Here is a 22,854-nt window from a genome sequence, read left to right as displayed (position 1 = left end):
TATGGACCACTTGATGAATTTTCCATCTATACTAATACATACAGGGAAAAGTTGAATTTTAGTGTAGCTTTTTCTAAAATCCCAAAATACCCTTAAACAGTTTTTTTTTGTTTTGTTTTTTAACTCTTCTTTAACTTCTATAGTTTTTTTCTAACATCATTCTCAACTTCTATACTCTCAACTTTGTTTTTTTTTTTCCATTTTTTCATACATTGATCTTAAGTAATATTATTTGTTATTTTTCAAAATTCAACTATTCATAAAAATAATATATAATAAATTGACAATAATCGTATACATAGTTAACAAAATATAAAAAGTGGATCGTGTCCGTCTGGCCACTAGTATTTAAGAAAGGGAAACATTTGAAAAATTTAATTTAAAAAGGACTAGTAAACTATCAAATATCCCCCTAATATTTTAAAATTCATCAAATACCTCCTAAAATTTGGAAATAGGTACTCCACTAAAATTTTAAAAAGTCAATCAAATTTGACTGGTAGTGTCAGGGGTCAATTTGATTGACTTTTAAAAATTTCAGAGAGTATTTATCTATTTCCAAAATTCAAGAAATATTTAACGAATTTTAAAATTTCAGGGGTATTTAACAATTTACTAGTAAAAAGACCGAAAAAAAAATTAGCTGAACAATAAATGAATGAGAAAGTTTTGAGAGCTTCATTTTGGCTTTGGTAGCATCCTCCGCAGAATCAAAATTGTCATTGGAAAGATGTCGAACACCCTGCTACGCGCGGCGACTCGTGGTGGTTCCCTACGCGCCACCTTCACCCGACGGTTCTCCACCGACGCATTGGTCGAAGCAAAACCAGGCGAGATCGGATTGGTTTCTGGAATCCCACAGGAACACCTCCGCAGAAGGGTATTATGCCATATCAATTTTTATTCTCAATTCACATTTTCTCAATCATCTATAGCTTTTGTTCATTTCTGAAACAAATTCGCCAATTTTCTTATATATAGTATAATTGTTCTAGCTTAGATAGATTCAATTGAAGCTTTGTTTAGTTCGTTTTAATGTAGGGTAATATTCATGTAACAATTTGAAATTTTGCAAATTAATTGATGCATCATTAGATCCTAGTTTATTTTCTTGCTAAGAATTGAAACTCAATTAGGCATTTGTTTTGTATTTCCAATGTTATGGCAGGTTTTGATTTACTCTCCTGCTAGAACTGCTGGTCAACAAGGATCTGGAAATGTTGGAAGATGGAGGATCAACTTCTTATCTACCCAAAAGTAATTTATCTCATGTTATCGTGTTTCTTTCGCTGCTTGTTTAGATATAGCATTATGAGTTTTAGAACCTATGAAGCATAGACACGGCCACCGGACACAACATGGACATTTACATGTCGACACCAATAATAATTTGAGAAAATGATATAATCCAATGTATTCATAAGTGTAGGTACCAATGCGTGTCCGGCACTGAGACACGCCTAATCCAAGGAATGTCCGTGCTTCATAGTTTAGAGCTCAAATTCTTCGTTATTTTTCCCTAACGAGTTTGATGTGTCTGCACTGGATATCTGTTGTCCATATACTGGGAGCTTTGACAAATTTCTTATTGAAATGTATTCGTGAAAGCGAAACTTATGCTATCATTGATATTACATTTCCTGCACCTGTGGAAATTTTCATGGGTTTTAATCGCTATGTTATTTCACATATGTTATTGATTCTTTCTGGGCATCTCTAAATAGTTTATGGAGTTACTAGCAACTAGGGTTTGTTGTTGAAATGTATACTTCTTACTTACTGTGGATCAACTAATAGTTACTGTCATCTAATGTTTCTATAGGTGGGAAAATCCACTGATGGGGTGGACATCCACTGGGGACCCATATGCCCATGTTGGTGATTCTGCCTTGGATTTTGACAGTGAAGAAGCTGCAAAGGAATTTGCAGAGAGGCATGGTTGGGAATATGTGGTATGTTTTTACTATTCAAATATAGGTCACATAGAAACGTTTTGTGTCTTCTAAGCCTTCAAAGTGCTCTAGTAATAAATCATACCTGTTCTTATTAAAGTAAACCGTTATCAGGTGGATTGGTTCACCTTTTTTTGCTGATGACTCAACTAGGATATTAACTTAAAATAACAATCTATAGAACAAGGGTTTCAATATTGTCTTCTCAGCAATCTAACTAGAATCAGCATATGTTGTTTCTCAGATGATTGGGAATTTATTGTTGAACTGTGCTTGTCAGTCATTTAATTTTGTTTCAACTTTCAAGCAATAGGATGCTAAACAGAAAAATTTACTTGAGAAGTCTATAGATATGATTTTGTGCATGAGATGAAGCTAAAACTGTATCTGGAACAGATATGACCAGATTGCATCTGGTAGAAAACGGGTGAGGGATAGAGATAGCCTGAGATGGGCAAATAGACTGCATCCAGGACTAGGACTGGTAAGTTGAAGTTGCATCCATCTAGAACATAAGTTGGGGGTTGGTTTACATTAGATTAGAATAAAGACCAGGTTGGACATTGACTCAAACCATCCAGCATCTTGGACTAGGATGAGACTATAGTGCATATGAAACAAAAGCTGAGGCTAGAGTGTCTGGGACCAAAATTTTGGCTTGAGACCTTATATCGTCCTCCTGTCAATACTATGCTAGCAATAAAAAAGAGAGTTGCACTTTAAGTCATTTTTGGATAAATCTGAGGCTTCGTAAATTGTAAGACCAAATAACTCCAAGGGTTGTGACTTCAAGCAACCAAATGGCAATTGCCTACAGCAAGAATGAGATTGCAAACCTCCAAAATGGAATGAGGAGGTGCCAGTGAAGATGGGCTGAAGGAATGACAAACAACAGCAAGAAGGTGGTGGGTGGAGAATGCAGACGTGACAACAAATTTGAGGTGGCAACAACAACCTGTTACCTAGAAAGTGCTGGTTGAGTTTCCTGCCCCATCCCCTGGGCACCCAAAGAAAAGATCACCAGTTTCCAGCTAACAAAATAACACTAGCAGCCGCCACCAAGGCAAACTGATGTCCAGTAGATGTCTCATGAACTACATGTGTCAATTGTGAAGAAAAGCCACATATGGTGATGCTTTCAGTGAATGGTCTGATGAGAGATTCTTGGACACTTTGCACCTTCACTCTGATGAGGGAAGTTTTTGGATAAGAGATATAACCTTTGATTGTGTTCTGAAGAGAGAGAGAGAGAGAGAGAGAGAGAGAGAGAGAGAGAGAGAGAGCATGTTTGAAATATACACAACAGGTGGGACAATTCTGTCTAGGGATCATAGAGAAGATGGTGGTAGTAGCGGTCAGCATTGGCGCAAATGAACTGAAGAGAGAAAGGATAACTATTTGTTACAGCCAACAAAAATGCGAACGACAGCCTTTGAAAATTAAGATATGATGAAACATAATGTACTTAACAACTACAGCAAGGACAGCTGTTAGGTTAGTCTGTTAGTTAGTTTAGTTGTTTAGTTAGTTTGAAGGGATTATATTTATACGGAATTGTTAGATGAATAAGTGAAATCAGATTAAGAGAGGGCATTCAGTACGCTTGACAATCCGTAAAAGAAAAGAGAGATTCTTTGTGTAGGGGAAACCCCTGGGAGAATTTGATTCCCTTTCTTTTGTTCAATTGATTTAGGAGGTTTGGGGAGTGTATATGAGCAACTTACAAGTTACAACTCTCCAACAACCATCCACATAGGAGTACATGTTGAGTTTTGAAATCTGGTGGCTCAAGCCACTGGAATTTCAGAAGATCTGCTTCTTGATTGTTTTTTGGTTGTCTGAAACTAGAGTTCAAATCCAAAGGATTTTAACAGAGCTATTAACTTGACTAAAGATATTGAAGTAGAGTTGTGAATAGTGTTGGTGGGGTAGGAATCATTGCTGCACCCTGCAGGGAGAATTGATGGGAAAAAGGAGTTTTTAAATGCAGTTGCTAACCTCTAGGGACAGCAACTCATTTTCAGGGTGGAGGGAGGATTGTGTCACCGGTGGCCACCTATCTCGAGGGCCCACATAGGTCAATTTGTCAACAGTCAGGCCCAACCTATTGGAGCACTTTGGCTCCATTCTTCAACTCAGATACGATACAAGTACAAAAGGAAAAGGTAGCCACCATGCCATCAACCTCAATGCAGCATTACTAAAGTCATCCCACTAAAGAACAGAGGAGCTTGACAACTTCCTTATGAGGAGTATGCCACGGGACGAGAAAGGGGAGATGTTTTCACCGGGGACGCCAACCATTTGATCCCGTGCAGAAATGTCTTGGAAAAAGTTTGTAGTGGCTATCTTGGCAGAAGATGAACACAGATTAATGTTGGATGTCCCGTTAATTGTTTCACGACTGTCATGAAGGTTGTTATACTTATGGGAACATGCAGCTATATCATTCACTATACCCTCCGTGTTTTCTGACAAACACTAATTATTTGGTTAATTCACTACTCGTAAGTCTTTTGTGATTAAATCACTTGTACTAAATAGCATGCCTAAGGGTAGAAGTAAGTATGGTGCCTTGATGATGATTGGTGTGAATATCCACCTTTAGGGCAAGGTGGATTTTTTTTGGGGGTGGGTGGGGGTATTGTTATCTATCATTAGGATACAGTAAGGCCAACTATTCGGTTAGTCCTAAAAGATTGTCTAAGATGCTCTGCTATTCAAAACTACAATCATATGATATCATGAATTCATGAGATATTATCTCTAGATATGATAACAGTGGTTAATGTTATTCTGTTATACTCTTTATTAACAAACGCGTTGATCTTCTTGCAGGTCAAGAAGCACCACACACCATTGCTGAAGGTTTGATCATCATTTGTGATTTTAGTAATTTGAATGATAATGACATTAGTTTCTCTCACCACTTTATTTGTGCATCCTTTGTGCCCTAATGATAATCGTTTAACTCGTGATTGTAGGTTAAGCTATATGCAGACAACTTTAAATGGAAGGGTCCACCCAAGACTGCTGAACAGTGATTTACTGTTTGTATTGTTCGTGTGTTTTATCTTCAGGAGTTTCTTAGTGAAGCAGTTTTCTCTGCATATTTTTGTGTGAAAGAGAAAGTTAAAATGTGAATTTCTGATTAAAAATAAATGACTGACCTGCCATTGCCTTTGCTTTCCTTTGTGATGTCATCTGCATCTATTGATGATTAATCTGGAGTTTCTGGACCCTATGTAATTCTGCGATTCGGCGATTATATGCAGTCCCCGCGAAACGAGTAATAATTTTTATAGGCTTTACTAATACAGTCAATGACCTTAACTTTATGAATATAACCGGCAAGAGATTTGTGCGTTCTTTCACGAGTTACTTTTATTTTATGTGTGTGTGCAAATATGTTGTTTATAAACAATTTATTCTGTCATACTGTATGTTAAGAAGCTTGTCTATAATAAGCCATTACAGTTTTCTGTTATCAAGTGAAGGAGTTTGTATCGTAAGAGATGAGACTGTTAAATCGTAACCATTAGATCAATATCAATGTTCACACGAAAATATGGGCACATACGAGAAATTAAAGATTTGACATTTTAACCATTGGTTAAATTTTTAATTTTATGTGTCCATTTTTCTTTCTCAGCATCTCCCCAAATAGTTTTTCCCTCGGTCACGAGCTGTGAAGTCCCGATACTCCAAAAATAACAAAGTATCGTGTTCAATACGTACTCGATACCGATACTCGTTCGATACTTTTCGATACACGTATCGGAGAAATATCGTATCAGAGAAGTATCGGCAATTAATATTATTTTTTAAAATAAAATATAACCAATACTTGTCGGATACTTCACCGATACGCGTATCGATCGAAAAAGTATCAGACAATTAATACTCTTTGATGATGGAAACGTATGAGAGGAGACTGATTCAATTCATATTTTATCTTAAGTATTGAATGTTAGAGTATGATGTTATCAACTATGTCTTTATTAGTTTTTCTCCTTATCATGACTTGAACTCTGGACATCCAACTCCTTAACGCTTAGCTCAATTAGCTTAACTAGTTGAGCTACCCATCACACCCCCTTTTGTGTAGTACTTAACTTAACATATGTAATTGTCATTTGTTTTCTTATTTTGAGTAATTTGAATGTTAATTTTTATCATTATCGATTTTAGTTATGTTTTATATATTATGCATTTATATATTTAATTTTTAAATAACGTATCCCGGACGTATCGTATCGGAAATTTTGCATGGTGCATAAGTGGCGACTTATATTATAACGAATACGAATTTTACAAAATTCACCGTTCGATTGATAATTTATATCATATATAGATCATCTATAAAAATTTTGAATTTTTTTGAAAATCATTTGATATGTTATTGAGACCCATCAAAATTAATGGTATTCAATAAAAACTCATAAACCGTTAATTTTGACGAGTCTCAATAACATATCAAATGATTTTAAAAAAAAAATCAAATTTTTTATAGATGATATATATGATATAAACTTTCAATCCAACGGTGGATTTTGTAAAATTCGTATTCGTTATAATATAAATCGTCCACTTGTGCACCATGCACAACTTGGAGGACTAGTTCATGTTAGACAAAGCCTAGTTTTTATACGATAAAGTTATCTTTTTTCAAGAATAAGCAATTAAACTAGAGTGGTTAATAGTTTTATACGAGAATGGTTTTGGTGTTTGGATTTGATGCCGTCGGGTTGGTGTGTACGGTGGTGATGGGTGGCATTTGGTGCTGGCGTCGCCGATATTTGGTTGATGCCGTGTGTAGTGGTTTTCTAGAATACTTGATTCTCTGACCGCTTTCCAAATATGTTGAGATTTGCAGGATTCTTTTTGAGTCTCTGTTGGTGTCCAAATCAGTTGAGATTTGCAGGTTTCTTGTGTTTTTGGTTGACCTCTTCTTTGTCGGTGTTCACTGTTTTTAGGTGGTCTGCGAGCTGAGACTTTTCTGCCGGTTGTTGCCGTGTGTGTTGGCTTTGTCGTCGTCTGGAATGTAGGGTGTCTTCGAGCTGAGACTTGTCTGTCTAGGTTCTCATTCTACCGTTGTGTCGTCACTTTTTGCCTGAAGAAGCTGTTTTTTGGATTCTGATGGGACGATCATTTTTTATTTGAGATCGGGAGTTAGAGTCGATCTAGTGACAACTTGTGGGGCGGGATTGGTGTCTTCTGGTAGCCTAAAATCTGAGGGGTGCCTTTCTGATTTTGGGATTAGGAGGTGGACCTCTATTAGGTGGTGTTTGTTTTGATGTTTAATTTTGGCATTTTGCATATATACGGCGCCTTGTTATGTAGTTACTTTTATACCGGTCTCTGTTCGTCTTGTGCAGAGACCTGATTAATAATATATTTGTTGTTCAAAGAAATAAATTCTTCTATAATTACAATATTCATTTTACTCTTTAAAATGAATTGTTCATTTTAGAGGAGCTGAAACTGTAACTAACTGAGGTTAAAATTTAAGGGAAAACATTTTTATTAAGAAAATTTAAAGAGAAGAATTGCAAGAATAAATCTCCACCCTTATTTGCATCTACTATTCCCAATAATTTCCACAAAAAAATAGCTTAAAGTGACATCATCTTTTGTTGTAAAAGAAAAGTAACATCATCTTTTAAGATATTACTATGTGTTCATTCTTGCATTTTTTCTTTTAAATCATTTGTAACAAATAACAGAGAAACTCTTACTTGGGCACAAGTCCAACACTTGTCATTTGGGCACACATACATGATTTTTAAAATTTTAAATATAAAAGAATTGATTAATAATTGTTGATGTGACTTAATAATTTGTGTTTAAATTTTACTTTTTGATGTGTGTGTGCCTAAATGACAAGTGTTGCGGTTGTGCCCAAGTAAGAGTTTCTCCAAATAACATCTCTCAAAATTTAATGAAGATTTTCATAAGACTTCTTTTTACTTCTTTTTTTCATGAAATAAATATCTATCAAGTGATCAATTCTTCCATAAATGATTTTTTATTATCCGGAAGATGATAATAAACGTCCTTAGGGTATTGTTGAATTGCAGAATCAAGATGGATCATTTTTTTGTATACAAAATATGTATTTATTACGTTGACTTGTACTTTCAAGTTTTTTTTTTTTTTTTAAAAAAAAAATCCTTAAATAATGTCTTTTTTTTACGGGACCTTAAGTAATGTCTTAAATGTACTTATTAGTATGACTCTTTTTATTTTTATGTCAGAACTAGCATGGTTTCCGTGTTCAAAGTGTTTCAATTGATATTTTTGTATTTTTGGGAAAGAAGATACAATTAATTTAGGACTAGCTATCCTTTTGCAAGTAGTATCGTAGATTATTTTAGTCCATAATTCAAGTTATTACACGGGCAAATACTGATGGGAATCTTATCCAAGAAGGAGTTTGGGGTAGTATGGATTCGAGACTATGAAGGTATTGTTGTAGCTACGACCACTTGGGTGGTATTGTTGTAGCTCGATCCAATCTCTACTAGGCGATGGCCATGCTCAAGGCAACACAATTTGCAAAATATTGATGTTTCACCTCTATTGGATTTGAATCAGATTGTATGAAATTGATTAGGGTTCTAAAAATTAAATCTCAATTCATAAGATATGCTAGGAACATAATAGTCAAACACTTTAGTTCAGTGGGTGGAAGTGGTAATAGAGCAGGAGTTTTTCTTTTCACCACCATTGCTTCTCGCGCACAGTGCTTCTAAGGTTCAAAATGGTCCTATATACACACAAACCCCACCCCTTTCCCTTCATTCTTTTGGTTTCTTCAAAAATAAATATAAAAATATCTCAAAACCCTCTTCAAACCCCAATGTTTCTTCAATTTTTGACCTAAAATGTCAATTTGTTTAAGATTTTAATCACCAAACTAAAGGTTAGTACATATTTGCTCACATGTGTATTGATTTGTGTGTTTTTTTTACTAGATACTGGTTATGCTCGATCTATAAGGCTCGAACCATGTTCTTCATGCGTTCTAGTTCTAGCTCTCAAATGGTGTAGTTTTGCCCTATTTTCTTATATATTTTAATGTTGATGTTTAAAAAAATGAATAAATTGTTGGATCGAGTTACAAGGAATATGGAATTAGCCACTACCTCTGTTAGGCGGGGATGCCAGGCTAAACACCGTGCCAAATCCTCTCAACCTCATTCAAAGGCTAAGCCTGAGTTGAAGCAAGAGGAATATGAAGGCTAAGCCTGAGTAGAACGAAAGGACTGCAATGTAGCGGGCTTAGTCCTTACAACATAACCAACTTAATGGTCGTCTCAATCACGGTGATGCAAGAAGGATGACTGGTGTTGAGTATTATTGTCCATGAGTTGACTCAGACGAACGTGATATGAGAACCATGTTCTCTAATTTCTCCCATCATAGTATCAAGGGACTGATCTAGTTATAGATGTGACGTGACCTTGATAAGATTTGTTTAAGCTTGGTCCGTCCGAGGATCTTTGATGAAATTGCGGCGTGCATGGTTGAATTCAATGGAGATGAAGTCAGTAATTTAACTCCTACACAGTCTTATTTGTGTTTAATTGATGTTTTTAATTATGTGTATGTTGTTGATATTTATCTCGACGTACTATATTGTTTTTGTTAAAAGAAAAATTAATGTATTTCGCAACATCTATTTTGTAATAGAACTTTATTTTTCAAAAAATTCATTTTTCATCACCAGAGTATAAAATTCGAGAAAAATAATAAGCATGAAAAGAAAGAGTCATAAAACAACCAACTTTCTTACGGTACACTACTTCTTGAATTGTCAAAATGTTGTGCGGCCGGAAGACACTCTTGTCGTCATGTTATATCAAGTCCGTTTGAACTTAGTCGATTATAATATTCAGATTATTTTTTTAAAAAATGTTCAAAATAATTAAATAAAAATGGTTAATTTTTATAAAAATAAAATAAGATTCAGTCAAAACATAAAATAAAATAAGATATCTAATTATGCATATCGGAAGGAAAAAGGAAAGTAAGTACTGTACTCCGTACGCGCATAACGGTAGAACTAGAATGCGATCTAACTCTTCAACAACATTGTTAAATTGGCTCGAATATTTTCTTATATATTTTAATGGTGATGTTTAAAAAATGAATAAATTGTTGGATCGAGTTACAAGGAATATGGAATTAGCCACTACCTCTGCTAGGCGGGGATGCCAGGCTAAACACTGTGCCAAATCCTCTCAACCTCATTCAAAGGCTAAGCCTGAGTTGAAGCAAGAGGAGTATGAGGATGCTCAGATGCATGAGGCAGAGCCACAACAACATCTTATGTCAGATATATTTCTAGGAGGCCCGTAGGATAAATCTATATAGTCTTTGTATGCGGGCCATATTACGCAACACATCTGGGAGGGACATGTACGGTATCACATCCATACATGATCCTGAATGAGATCCGCATGAGACTAGTTGAGGAGGAAGATCTTATAGAGGTAGAACGAAAGGGCTGCAATGTAGCGGGCTTAGTCCTTACAACATAACCAACTTAATGGTCGTCTCAATCACGGTGATGCAAGAAGGATGACTGGTGTTGAGTATTATCGTCCATGAGTTGACTCAGACGAACGTGATATGAGAACCATGTTCTCTATTTTCTCCCATCATAGTATCAAGGGACTGATCTAGTTATAGATGTGACGTGACCCTGATAAGATTTGTTTAAGCTATCTGTTTAATCTTGGTCCGTCCGAGGATCTTTGATGAAATTGCGGCGTGCATGGTTGAATTCAATGGAGATGAAGTCGGTAATTTAACCCCTACACAGTCTTATTTGTGTTTAATTGATGTTTTTAATTATGTGTATGTTGTTGATATTTATCTCGACGTACTATGTTGTTTTTGTTAATGAAAAATTAATGTATTTTGCAACATCTATTTTGAAATAGAACTTTATTTTTCAAAAAATTCATTTTTCATCACATGAGTATAAAACTCGAGAAAAATAATAAGCACGAAAAGAAAGAGTCATAGAACAACCAACTTTCTTACGGTACACTACTTCTTGATTTGTCAAAATGTTGTGCGGCCGGAAGACACTCTTGTTGTCATGGTATATCAAGTCCGTTTGAACTTAGTCGATTATAATATTCAGATTATTTTTTAAAAAAATGTTCAAAATAATTAAATAAAAATGGTTGATTTTTATAAAAATAAAATAAGATTCAGTCAAAAATAAAAATAAAATAAGATATCTAATTATGCATATCGGAAGGAAAAAGGAAAGTAAGTACTGTACTCTGTACGCGCATAACGGTAGAACTAGAATGTGATCTAACTCTTCAACAACATTGTTAAATTGGGTCAACTAGTTTTTTTTAACATAAACAAAAAATATAAAATTTTACAATAAAAACAACCAATAGAAACGAAACAACTAGATTTCACGATCCGCATCTTATGTCTCCGATCAAATCTCAACCGTTAATTCAAATTGAGAAAACACAACTCACCACTTCACATACCGTAGGATCCTAACTAAGAAAGCACACGGATAGTATCTTATATCCGTTGGATCTCTGACCAAATTGCTATATATTTATTTCCCTTTACAAAGTTTTAGATTCTTTCCCCAATCTTCAGCGAACGAGTTTCAGAGAAGAAAAAAGCAAAAGTTTCGAGGTTAGTTTTTTCTTTTCTTCTCTACATTTTTTTAGGAATTAGGGTTTTTGTCTTTCGTTAATTTTGATTTCCACTTCTCTTCGTTTGTTAATTCGAACGTCTCGTAGCTAACATTTCAAGTTTTACTCATCAATTTAGGAAATTAGGGTTTATATTTTCAATTGTTTTGAGCCTTTGGTTCAGTATTTGATTATGATATGTTATTCGTTAATTTCATACATTCATCTTAGTTTTGTTAATGAGATGAAGCATTTGTAAATCTGTTGGGTTAATTTCTCTTATTTATAGGTTAAATTTGTATTCGTGATTGTTAATTGTTGGATATTAGGATTAAGATTGGGATATTAGGTTAAGTAATGATTCTAGGTGAAACATGTTGTGATCATCGTGTTCGATTTTGTTTCCTTTTTTGGTTTTAACTTTAATAAGCGTTAATCAGTTGTTGTTTTGGTTATGCAGAGATGGCACGTACAAAGCAAACTGCTCGTAAGTCAACTGGTGGAAAGGCACCAAGGAAGCAACTTGCAACCAAGGTATGCTTTTAGTTCATGATTATCAACATTGATTTTAATTTTATTAAAGTGTTTGAATCTTATGTCATTGATTGAATCTTATGTTAATGATTTGTTGTTTTCGATCTGTGTTTAGGCTGCACGTAAGTCTGCCCCAACTACTGGTGGAGTTAAGAAACCACATCGTTATCGCCCTGGAACTGTTGCTCTTCGGTGAGTGTCGTTATCCGATATGGTTTGTATGGTTTGTTTGTATGTGTAGTTTCTGGGTTTTGGTTGATTTGATTGTGTCTAATAATTGGATTGTTATGATAACAGTGAGATTAGGAAGTACCAGAAGAGTACTGAGCTCTTGATCAGGAAGCTCCCCTTCCAGAGGTTGGTTCGTGAAATTGCTCAGGATTTCAAGGTAATGTGAAATTATTTATTGTTAGATATCCTGTTTTTATTTTTTGTGGTTAAGATTGGTGTAGTTAACAATTTTGATTGTTGTGTTTGCAGACTGATCTTCGTTTCCAGAGCCATGCTGTTCTTGCATTGCAAGAAGCTGCTGAGGCATACCTAGTTGGACTCTTTGAGGACACCAACTTGTGTGCCATCCATGCCAAGCGTGTTACTATCATGCCCAAGGATATCCAGTTGGCTCGTAGGATCCGTGGAGAGCGTGCTTAAGGATGCTGTGATCGGTGCTGTTTAGATGGAGTGGCTGCTGATAGTGTTTTGTTATTGAAATGAATAGTTGTTTAGGGAAATACCGTTTATTCTCGTAGTCTGATTAATTGTGATGATAGAAATATACTTGCTATCTTAATTTTAGATTTTGGGTTGTATTTGCTTTCAATGATTTCAGATCTTTTAAATGTTTATATTTTTACTGGGTATGCAGCCACTCAGGATTTGTATTGTGGACAACCATTTGTTGCCATCTAATCTAGTATTTTCTAGCTTTTGTGGATATTTGTATGGAGTTTTGATTAACTTTTTTAGAACAAGTTAAATTTCTTTTGTGAAGGAGCCAAGTGATGATCTAAAAAGCTGTTTACAAAATATTTAAATGGTTAATTTTATAAATCTAATCGTCGCATTGTTATTTTACTCGGGTGACCCTAAAGTTTGTTTTAAATTGTTAATGCATCACTATTCCCAGGAACCTCTACAACTGAGAAGAAGAAACGTTGTGTTTTTATCATGTGATGTTTTTTTTGTTGTTTATGAATGACATTTTTGATATACCAGTGTGTTAAATACGATGATTTTTAAGGTGATATCTTAATAAAGTCAATCTCTCTGGTTGTATCTGAAATCAGAACTGTTGGATTTGATCATTGGTCCTGTTTGGAAAGATCGGTAAGATTGTGTGAAAATATGTAAATATTCTCACTTTTCATCTTAATCATCATTGATCATTGATCAAATCTACTACTAGTACTGGTTTTAAGTTCCACTAGTGAGACACTTAATTGAAACTACCCACTCTAAAAACCCCGGCTAAATACACGTCCTTACACCTATTTTTGACATACTCACCCTACAAACCTTTGTTTTAGTAGACGTCCTTACACTTAAGTAAACTTAACACTTAAGGGTGTGTTTGGTAACACAAATAAACTAGCTTATAGCTTATTCTATGAGTTTATAAGCTTGTTTAAAAAAATTAGAGGTGTTTGGTAACAAGCTTTTTTTACTAGCTTATAGCTTTTTTCTAGATTTCAAGTAGCGTTTGAGCTTATAGCTTATAGCTTTTTACACTTTATTCCATTTTTACCCTTTAATTTAATAACTATTCACTCTAAAAAATAAACTACCCACTATCAATTATGTCATTTTATATTTATTAACCACTTCAAAAGTTAATTTTACCAAACACTTTAATTTCAATTAGCTAGTTTTTCAGCTATCAGCTATAAGCTAGCTTTTCAGCTATCAGTTATCAGCTAGCTTATAGCTTATTTTTACCAAACAGACCCTAAATACTTTTCGACCCAGACTCAACTGTGGCCTCATGAAACCTCTTGGTGGATATTTGGATTTTTCGTTCGCATGCAGAATATGAAGCCTAGATATATAGTCTAAGACACATTAGAATATGAAGCCTAGATGTGTAGTCTAAGATACATTAACAAAAATTTTATAATACCTAAAACTAGGAGTACTAATAATAAGATAAAATACGACAAACTAGTGGATAGAAAGATGACCCACTGGTCAACTTTGATTGATGATATGAATAGTGGTAAGAGAGTCACTTTAAACAATCATATGAAGAAAACTCCTACCTAGGACGAGAAAGCTTCAACACCATTGTGCAAGAACAATGTTCCCATTGAAGCCTGTAACGAAGGCTCTAGTATGATTCGTAAGCAAACCTCCATAACAACACCATTGGGCACTTATCTAAAACTAATATGCATTTACAGTACAGGAATGAAATCTGCATGGATTATTCTTCATTAATATATAATTATAAAAACCATATAATTTACAAAAAATAATATTTGTGATTAAAACATAGATTGTAGAGTTTTATCATAATCAATTTTATCCCTAAACTGTTATGATATTAACAAAAGCATCATTAAAAGAACACAATCAAAATTGATCATAAAAAAAATTAAAGATTAAATTGCACTTTTAGCCCCTAATTCCACAACTTGCAATTTTTGCCTCCTATCTTTAGTCCCTTTTGCAAAAGTCACATGACATGATGACATGACATGTGAGTCACTGTCCACGTGAGAAAGACAAATCAATAATGAATCAACGCCACTTGAAAGACATTGACACCCATACAAAATACGCCCACAAAGAAGAATGATAAATCAAATAGAATCAACACAATTTTGTCCGACAATCCTTTTTATAAGTATCCGACAAAATAATTATTGAAAATTTCAAAAAAGAATTCCGATATTTTTAGGGTGCGTATCCTATTCGCGAATAACTACAGAATATCAATACTCCGTATAGGTTATGTGAACTCCATAATATACAATTACGTGAAAAAGACAGTAGTTGTGCAAGGTCGGAAAATTAAATAAACATGTTTTGACAGCATGTGAAGCAAAATTACATTTGAGCATCATGGGGAGCACAGGATAAGTTGCTTTACATTTACAGCACACATCTCTGTCTTCAAGAAGAACATCACTACCCTCTGCTTCCTATCACTTATTTCATTTTTCTAAGTTCAAGAGCTCCTTTTCAACTTAAAATTGTTTAATTAAATAGAGGTTTGAAATCGGTCTTGTGTCTATTATTTGATTATTGAATAATGAGTAATTTGAACAATAGATATTCAGTAAGAAATTTCCTTCCCTCCCTGCTATAGAACTATGGACGAGAGTGCGCCGCCTTATACCGATTCAATCGGCTGCACTTCCTTTATATACGGAAGAATAGAGTATTCAAACGATTTCAGACACATCATCGCCCATTTAATCCATTTAGGAAAAAAGCCTAATGTGATTGAAGATAAGACCAACCAACTAGATCATATGTCTTACTCATGTGCGATTTGAGGGCACCCTTTCAGCGACATTTCATGCATTAGACGACGACGACTTCATTTGCAATAAATGCACCATCAATTATTGATCTTTCAAGTTTCAACTACAAAAGCTGATTATTCCCTCGTAAACACACTTCTCTACCACCTTTGCAAGTCTGTTACACAAAGAATGTTGTAGATACTGAATAGAATTTTGTACACAACATACAAAGAGAAGTAGGTCACAACTCTGTCACGGAAGAAGGGGTGTCACACTTTGGAGCCTCTGCAGTGTTAGCCCCTAGTTATTGCAGATGGGATAGTGCCTTCCGGGAAGACATCTCAACCACTGGTTTTAGAAGTCATTATAGAATTCCTCATGCATTTTAATCCTATAAAAAAATGTTATCTCCGAATGCCACATACGGAGAGAACATGTGGACTGTATATTTAATCGTCGTCAAACCTAACAAGTGCATAAATTACATTTTCTTCACTGCTACTACTAGTAACGAAATGTAGAGGCGGTAATGTTCATTAAGTTTGAGTCAATCAAGTGAAAAACACGGTGCACACATGTTATGTTTCAATCAAATATATAGTCACTATATTAAGGTGCTGCTTAAATTGTCAATTTAAGTCACTTAAGATTCAAAGTTAAAAAATAAAATTCATGAATTCACTGGTTTAGATACAGAATTATAGAAACTAGAGGAATTAAAAATCCTCTGAGAGTCAAAATAAGACATATTATCTAAATAATAGCATAAAGAAATCCTAAAATCCAGTCAGTAATGAGCCAACAGCAGCAGCTTCTAACTCAAAAGCAAGCATCTAGCATACAACAGCAGCAGAGTGCAGCCAAACTGCAATACAAAAACACAAATTTCTGTTACTTTTCTTCTACAATCCCATCGAAATTCACAGTTCAAACATCAACAAAGATCAATAGAGATCACAATGGCTAATGTTATCAATATTAGCAATCATTGCATCCGGATATTTCTAATTTATTTGATAAATCATCAAGTCATGTATCCTAAAATTATTAAGATTTCAAGTTTGTACTTATGTTTATTATGTTATGACTATTAGTTGAAAATTAAGAGAAAATATGCTTTGATTATTTAATTAATAAAATAATTTCAACTATTTCATCTATTGACTCCTATTTCCTAATTCAACTGCTACCTGGAGGGGGCTTGATGCCAGAACTGACCTCAAACCAGAAAAAACACTTTTCAACTAATAAATAAATTATAATAAATAAATATAATTTTTCCCAGATCAAATTTGTTGCAGTCCACCTACTATGACTAAAAATTCAAAATTTTGAATAAAATAAAATAAAAAAATCAAAGAAATCATCAGTTTTCTAACCTAACACAAACACAGTAGCAATGAAAAAACAAAAGAAGACAAAAAATAGTAACATACCATCCTTCAAGAAAACCAACTTCTTGTTTCTGAGGAGGAGGTTGTTGACTGTACTGTGGTGGAGGATAGCCATAACCTTGTTGAGGAGGGTACCCTTGAGGAGGATACCCTTGTTGAGGGTAACCTTGTGCAGGATACCCTGGTGGAGGATAAGCATCTTTTGGTGGATACCCTTTAATAAAAAATCACAAGATTCATCAAATTCAATAGCCAAAAAACAATCTTAACAACCCAAGAACAGAAAAAGAAAGAAAAGGTAGGTACCTTGTTGGGGAGGAACACCAACAGGAGGCTGTTGTTGATGATCGTAGTAGCTCATGTTGTTTTGAAACAGATTATTATAAGAAAAGTGATTATTGTGATGTAGAGAGTGTAGGGTTTATATAGGCTTTGATAGAAGGAGAATGTTTGTGAGGGGAAGTTTCTTGGTAGCTTCGGTAAGAAATAGCTGAAACAGATTAAGGAAACAAAACGCGTTTGTTCAAAATTTGAGAAAGTTTCGGAGGAGATTCGATTTTTGATAATTGATTTGCTTTTGGATAATTATTAGTATTGGGAAAGACATTCCATAGCTGGATTATCGCGCTGTTCCCCCACTTACTAAACACATCACTTCTTTTTCCAATGACCACTAACTTTTTTGACTCCCCCTATTTTGTTTGCATCATTTTAACTTTTTAAACAATAAATTTTATTATTTTTCTTTTAAATATTTTTTTTATATTTAGATAGCTTAATATGACATATATTAATGGTGATGTCTAAGGTGAGGGAGCCATCAAGTCCCTCACCGGTGGACCAGTAAAATATAACCGTTAGATAAGATCAACGATTTAGATTCATTCAAGTTAAAACAGAGAACATTTACATCTCGCTACACGCCGTCCTGTTAACCTTTCTTCATCATCGTAAGGTTTCAAGGTATTAACGTGAAACCAACTCCGATCCGACGACGGCGAACACTCATACCACCAATGGCGACCACCATTTCTCGTGAAATCAGAACTCCATCAACCATAGGCATATGCAATTTCTCGCCTGCCACCACCACACCACCGACGACAACCACCATGAAATTTGGAATGCATGAAATATTGAAATTTATATCATTTCAGTTGTAAATTTGTGCGTCCTCCATGGTGTGAATTTTGGTCTGATCTTATTTATACTACAATTTTATGAATTTTCAACATCCCTTGATTCATTTAATTTGTTTTGTGGTGGCTTATTGGATTTTCCTGAAAGATGTTTTACTAGTTTTTTTTTTTTTTTTTTTTTTTTTGACAAAATGTTTTACAAGTATTGATTGCAAATTAGTTATGTTGATGAATATTGGGGACCGAATGTTTCAAAGGGGGTTTGATGTAAATGGCTTCAGATTCTTTTCATCAAATTTTCAGCGTTAGGGATGGCGGCGCAGCGACGTTATGTCTGATGATGTTAAGGCAGACAATGATATGTTGGGAGGAAAAGAGGTTTTTGAGACCACAAATGTTGGACGGAACAGAACTTTTGGTTTGCAAGGAAGAGAGGGTTTTGGATATGTTGGCAGAGGTTCTGGTTTGTAATTGTGTGTGAAGAGATGTATATGTTCTCTTTTTTAATTCAAACAAATCTAAACCAATGATTTTATCTAACGGTTATATTTTACTGGTCCACCGGTGAGGGACTTAATGGCTCCCTCACCTTAGACGTCACCTATATTAATATGACTTTTGTTTAATAGTAGTTTCAAATCTTTCATTTGATCTCATTTACTATTTTAATTGTTTTGATTAAATTGAACAATTCAAATTTAAGATCGGTATTTTAAATTAAGGGTCATGCTAAACACGGTAAACAGTACTTCGAATACTAGTTAAGCATAAAAAAATAAAAATAAAAAGTAAAAATTAATGTTGATAAGATAACTTTTTACACTTTCAATGTATTGAATGCACAATTTTTAAGATAGAATTTCCTTATTTATATGCTTAACTAGTGCATCGAGAATACCGTTTAACATTTTCTTTAAATTATTACTATAAATTAAAAGGTTGAATTTTTTTTTGAACAATTATTAAAAGGTTGAAATTAATCACAAATAACTTGTAGAAGTGATGAATTGTGCAATAGTCCTCCTTTTTTTTGCCCAGATACACAACTTCTTTTTTTTGTTTTGTTTTACCTATTTTTATTTTAATGATTTTGATCCAAAATGGATCTCAAAAAATGGTTATAAGTGATGAAACACGACTGAGGATGAGGATGAGGATGAGGATGACTCGGATTTTCCTTTCAAATCAGGTTGCAAATATTATTACACATAAGGACCATGTAATTAATGACGTGAGTTTATAAGACAACAATGTAAATACATATTATTACAAATGATATCATCATTAGAGTAAAATATGTATGAGTTGCATAAATAGTACATGATATTGTAGGGATCACTTACAGTATTAGTAATGACGATATCCAAAATTTTATCACCATTAGAAATGCTCTTAAGTAACAGATGTTATAAAATTGAGATTTTTGAGGAAAAAAAACCTCCTACTTAAAATCCACTGCTGCTTAAGTAGCAAATGAAAGTAAAAATCCCAACTTAACAAACTTTGAAAATTATTTCCCAATATGTCCACTTTTGACCATTGAAAATTTTCCTATACATTACCGCCACACCCAATGGCGGAGAGAAAGTCTTGCATAGGCACACCATTTAGACACAAATATATAGGCACATTCACATAAATAAATAAAATTAATACAAAAACAATTTAGTCACATCATTTTATTCATTTCTCATTTTATTTTTTTTATTATTATATGTGTCTAACACCTCAAATATATAATTGTGTTTAAGTAGTATTTCCCAACGGCGGAATGGCGGAATTGGGAAGAGAAAGAATTTTTACATATTTTCTAGCTTAGCCACTGTGCATGAGCTACTCTTGTGGTTGTGGCTGAATCCAATGCAAAAAGCAGGCAAACATGCCATACACATACAGTGTGGGGCGGTATTGTAGTAGTCCATGCCTCATAGTAATTCAGTTGTTACAACTTACTAGTAGTTACCAATTACCATGTTACTGACAAAACAAATAAAATATAAATTAGTTACTCTCCCTTTATGGCATGTTTAAAATTAGTTAAATTCTAATTTTTTGATAATTTTTTTGTTCTATAAATATTTTGAGTTTTGTTTTTGGTCCTATAAATATTTCAATAATTTTTTATCCTTCAAATATTTTTTGTCACAACTTTTGGTTCATACTTTTAATCAAACTTTTATATACTTTCACATATTTGAATAAATTTTTGTATTCATATTTATAGTATTATAAGAACACCTCTCACAAAATTTAGGGGAAAGTTTTTTTGTCAAAGTGTGATTTAAAGTGTGGCATTTGAGAAATTTTATTTCAAAGTGTGACATATTGGAATATATGTTTTTTTTTGAAACATAGCCGTTTGTTATAGCTTATTTTAGAAAAAAATCACTTTTTTTTATAAAAATAATCACTTTTAATTGTTTTGCATCTGTTTGTTACAGATTTTTAAAATAATCAGAAGCTAAAAATAATCAGAAAATAGCTAAAAATGAGAAGCTACTAAGAGTAGCTTATAAAATAATAGATTTTTTTAGAGAAGAGAGAAAAGAAATGTTAAAAAAAGAAAATTATTTATAATTAAAAAAATCACTTTTATAAGTTCTATCCAAACAAACTAAAAATTATTTTATTTTAAAAAAGTAATTTTTATTATAATAAATAAACACAAAGTAAATTCAACTTTTCTAAAAATTAATCTCTAAATTATTTTACATCAAAATCACTATTTTTTTAATCCGTATCAAACGGCCTTTCTATGTTTTTTTTTTAAACAAATTGGAATATATGTTTTAAACTGTGGCATTTGGGTAAAAAAAAAAGCCTTAACTTCATGCTCACCTGTCATGCATGAGTGGCGTCGTTGTCTTAGATTCCACTCATTCAAATCACAGCTCACACTAGTCGTTGGATATTAATTAATAATTAGCTTGTGCTTTACTTCCACACACCCTCGTTAGATATATCCTACACGAGTATAAAACAATTTAAAGAATTGTTAGCTTTCGAAAGTGAGCTTGATGCATATGCACACTAAAATCTTTAATTTTGTTATAAAATTTGATGGGTTTTCTATTTGTCAAAGTAATGTATTACTATTTTTTTCTAGACGTTGTTGATGGCCAGCGTTGTGATTCGAAGTTTTACTGTCAGAAAAGTGTGTACATCTGCCTAGACCATAAGTTAACCTTTATAGTGACAAATTAGGATTTGGGGTCCCAGAATATTATTCTGGAACCACGATTTGAGTGTGATCGCAGTTGTCTCGCCGCTATAGGTTTGACGAAACTTTAAGTTTAGTGAGCTTGCTTTCATGGTGGTATGCATTTGTCGTTTGTTTTTGTATTGGATTGGGTCACCCTAAGTCACTAGCTCTTGGACGAACCACATTCCATGGATGCGCTCTAGAGGCATAGTCAATAAAGGTCATACGTTCCATGAAGAATGTTGTAAAGGGATTTAAGCAATCTCCTACGGATCGACTACAGTTTTCCACTCAGACAGTTGTCACTATAAAAGTTATTTTATGATCTAGGCACAATAACGATAACAATTATTTGACACCATAAATACATTAAAAGAGAAAATCCAAACAAGTTGTTTTTGTTGAAGCAAAAAAATGTGAAATGAAAGGGTGATCGAAGTGTAGAAGGAGGTCTGAAGCGTATGGGAGAGGGGTGGAACGGGGAAGGAAGAGGCGAGAAAAAAAAAATCTAGAATAGAGAGTTTACAAATTAACTATATATATCTTATGGAACTCATAATTCAATTGTAAAAATTTATATATCTTATCAGCCTTTCGTGGACCACCTATTATGTTGGTCTGCACAAGTCGGCGACGACATCTATAAATAAACCAAAAATTGAAGTACTCTAGCATGTTGACAAAACATCTAGACAATATTTAGAACAAATAACCTTTAATTTGAATTAAAGGCCGGAATGATGAACAACAGGAGATAAAGTGATTGCACCATTGACCTATGATTCAATCAAAACAAAACAACCGAGGTAACAAACAAACCATAATCTAACAAGACTGTTTAGTGGAGCTAGCACTACTTTTAAATGTTAATGCGCATGCATGTTTTCTTGTTTTTATATATCTTGGACTCAAAATTATCTGCTGTTTGTATGTGGTTGTTGATAGTATTTATGGTTACTGATCACAGATGTTCAGTGTCCAATTCAACAAAGTGGGACATTAAGGACCAACATCAACTTATTTTCCAAGTTTTGTTCTCAATGAATTTGAGAAGAATGGACAAAGTATGAAAAGCAGTAGCTCCTGTTGGACCATGCAGGAAGTCTAATTAGATTGGATCACGACATTAGGCTAATAACAATTATTATACAAGTGAGCATAAATGAATTGAATATCACATCTTCATCCAAACTGTAAGATATTGAGCCGCCGCTCTCCCATCAAATCGAGCTCTGATACCACTGTTGGAGTGGAGGTTCTAATACGATTGTTGGTTCATGAGGTGAGACCTCCCTAATGCATTACACAAATGAATTGAATAACATACCTTTGCCCAAAATTTTAAGGCATTAAATTCATGAATCATATCACTTATATGTTGTTCAACCTTAACTCTTCTATTCAATGTCAGACTAACTCGCTTTCAAACAAGCTGGTGACATGGAAAATGGTTCAATAATTTTTTTTGACAAACAAAATAGCA

The 22,854-nt window shown here is 33.9% G+C and overlaps 3 protein-coding genes across 3 annotated transcripts; 2 read left to right on the top strand and 1 right to left on the bottom strand.

The window, feature by feature from the left end:
- The first annotated feature begins 640 nt into the window (after positions 1-640).
- LOC123919742 (NADH dehydrogenase [ubiquinone] iron-sulfur protein 4, mitochondrial) lies at positions 641-5,320 on the top strand. Its single transcript, XM_045971729.1, has 5 exons — positions 641-880; positions 1,169-1,257; positions 1,823-1,952; positions 4,791-4,820; positions 4,937-5,320. The coding sequence occupies exons 1-5, from the start codon at positions 731-733 to the stop codon at positions 4,994-4,996; spliced, it is 459 nt and encodes a 152-aa protein (XP_045827685.1). The 5' UTR covers positions 641-730; the 3' UTR covers positions 4,997-5,320.
- A 6,168-nt stretch (positions 5,321-11,488) lies between these two features.
- Positions 11,489-13,105, top strand: LOC123919741 (histone H3.3). Its single transcript, XM_045971728.1, has 5 exons — positions 11,489-11,636; positions 12,096-12,169; positions 12,285-12,361; positions 12,467-12,557; positions 12,650-13,105. The coding sequence occupies exons 2-5, from the start codon at positions 12,098-12,100 to the stop codon at positions 12,818-12,820; spliced, it is 411 nt and encodes a 136-aa protein (XP_045827684.1). The 5' UTR covers positions 11,489-11,636; positions 12,096-12,097; the 3' UTR covers positions 12,821-13,105.
- A 3,180-nt stretch (positions 13,106-16,285) lies between these two features.
- On the bottom strand, positions 16,286-17,693 carry LOC123919740 (cysteine-rich and transmembrane domain-containing protein WIH1). The gene is made up of 3 exons (XM_045971727.1): positions 17,337-17,693; positions 17,073-17,244; positions 16,286-16,501 (listed from the first exon to the last, which is right to left on the bottom strand). Exons 1-3 carry the CDS (start codon positions 17,389-17,391, stop codon positions 16,456-16,458), a joined length of 273 nt encoding a protein of 90 aa, XP_045827683.1. The 5' UTR covers positions 17,392-17,693; the 3' UTR covers positions 16,286-16,455.
- Between the last annotated feature and the right edge of the window lie 5,161 nt (positions 17,694-22,854).

Source organism: Trifolium pratense, linkage group LG4 (assembly GCF_020283565.1).
Source record: "Trifolium pratense cultivar HEN17-A07 linkage group LG4, ARS_RC_1.1, whole genome shotgun sequence".
Classification (NCBI taxonomy): Eukaryota; Viridiplantae; Streptophyta; class Magnoliopsida; order Fabales; family Fabaceae; genus Trifolium; species Trifolium pratense.
This window is presented reverse-complemented; position numbering and strand designations above follow the sequence as displayed.

Bases quoted from the DNA above. Each gene is read 5' to 3' on its own strand.
- LOC123919742 (XM_045971729.1), top strand. From the start codon at position 731: ATGTCGAACACCCTGCTACGCGCGGCGACTCGTGGTGGTTCCCTACGC. The intron at 881-1,168 runs GTATTATGCCAT...ATGTTATGGCAG, and splicing joins AGGAACACCTCCGCAGAAGG to GTTTTGATTTACTCTCCTGC. The intron at 1,953-4,790 runs GTATGTTTTTAC...ATCTTCTTGCAG, and splicing joins GGCATGGTTGGGAATATGTG to GTCAAGAAGCACCACACACC.
- LOC123919741 (XM_045971728.1), top strand. From the start codon at position 12,098: ATGGCACGTACAAAGCAAACTGCTCGTAAGTCAACTGGTGGAAAGGCA. The intron at 12,362-12,466 runs GTGAGTGTCGTT...TTATGATAACAG, and splicing joins CCTGGAACTGTTGCTCTTCG to TGAGATTAGGAAGTACCAGA. The intron at 12,558-12,649 runs GTAATGTGAAAT...TTGTGTTTGCAG, and splicing joins AAATTGCTCAGGATTTCAAG to ACTGATCTTCGTTTCCAGAG.
- LOC123919740 (XM_045971727.1), bottom strand. From the start codon at position 17,391: ATGAGCTACTACGATCATCAACAACAGCCTCCTGTTGGTGTTCCTCCC. The intron at 17,245-17,336 runs GTACCTACCTTT...TTTTTATTAAAG, and splicing joins TGGTGTTCCTCCCCAACAAG to GGTATCCACCAAAAGATGCT. The intron at 16,502-17,072 runs GTATGTTACTAT...TTTGTATTGCAG, and splicing joins GTTGGTTTTCTTGAAGGATG to TTTGGCTGCACTCTGCTGCT.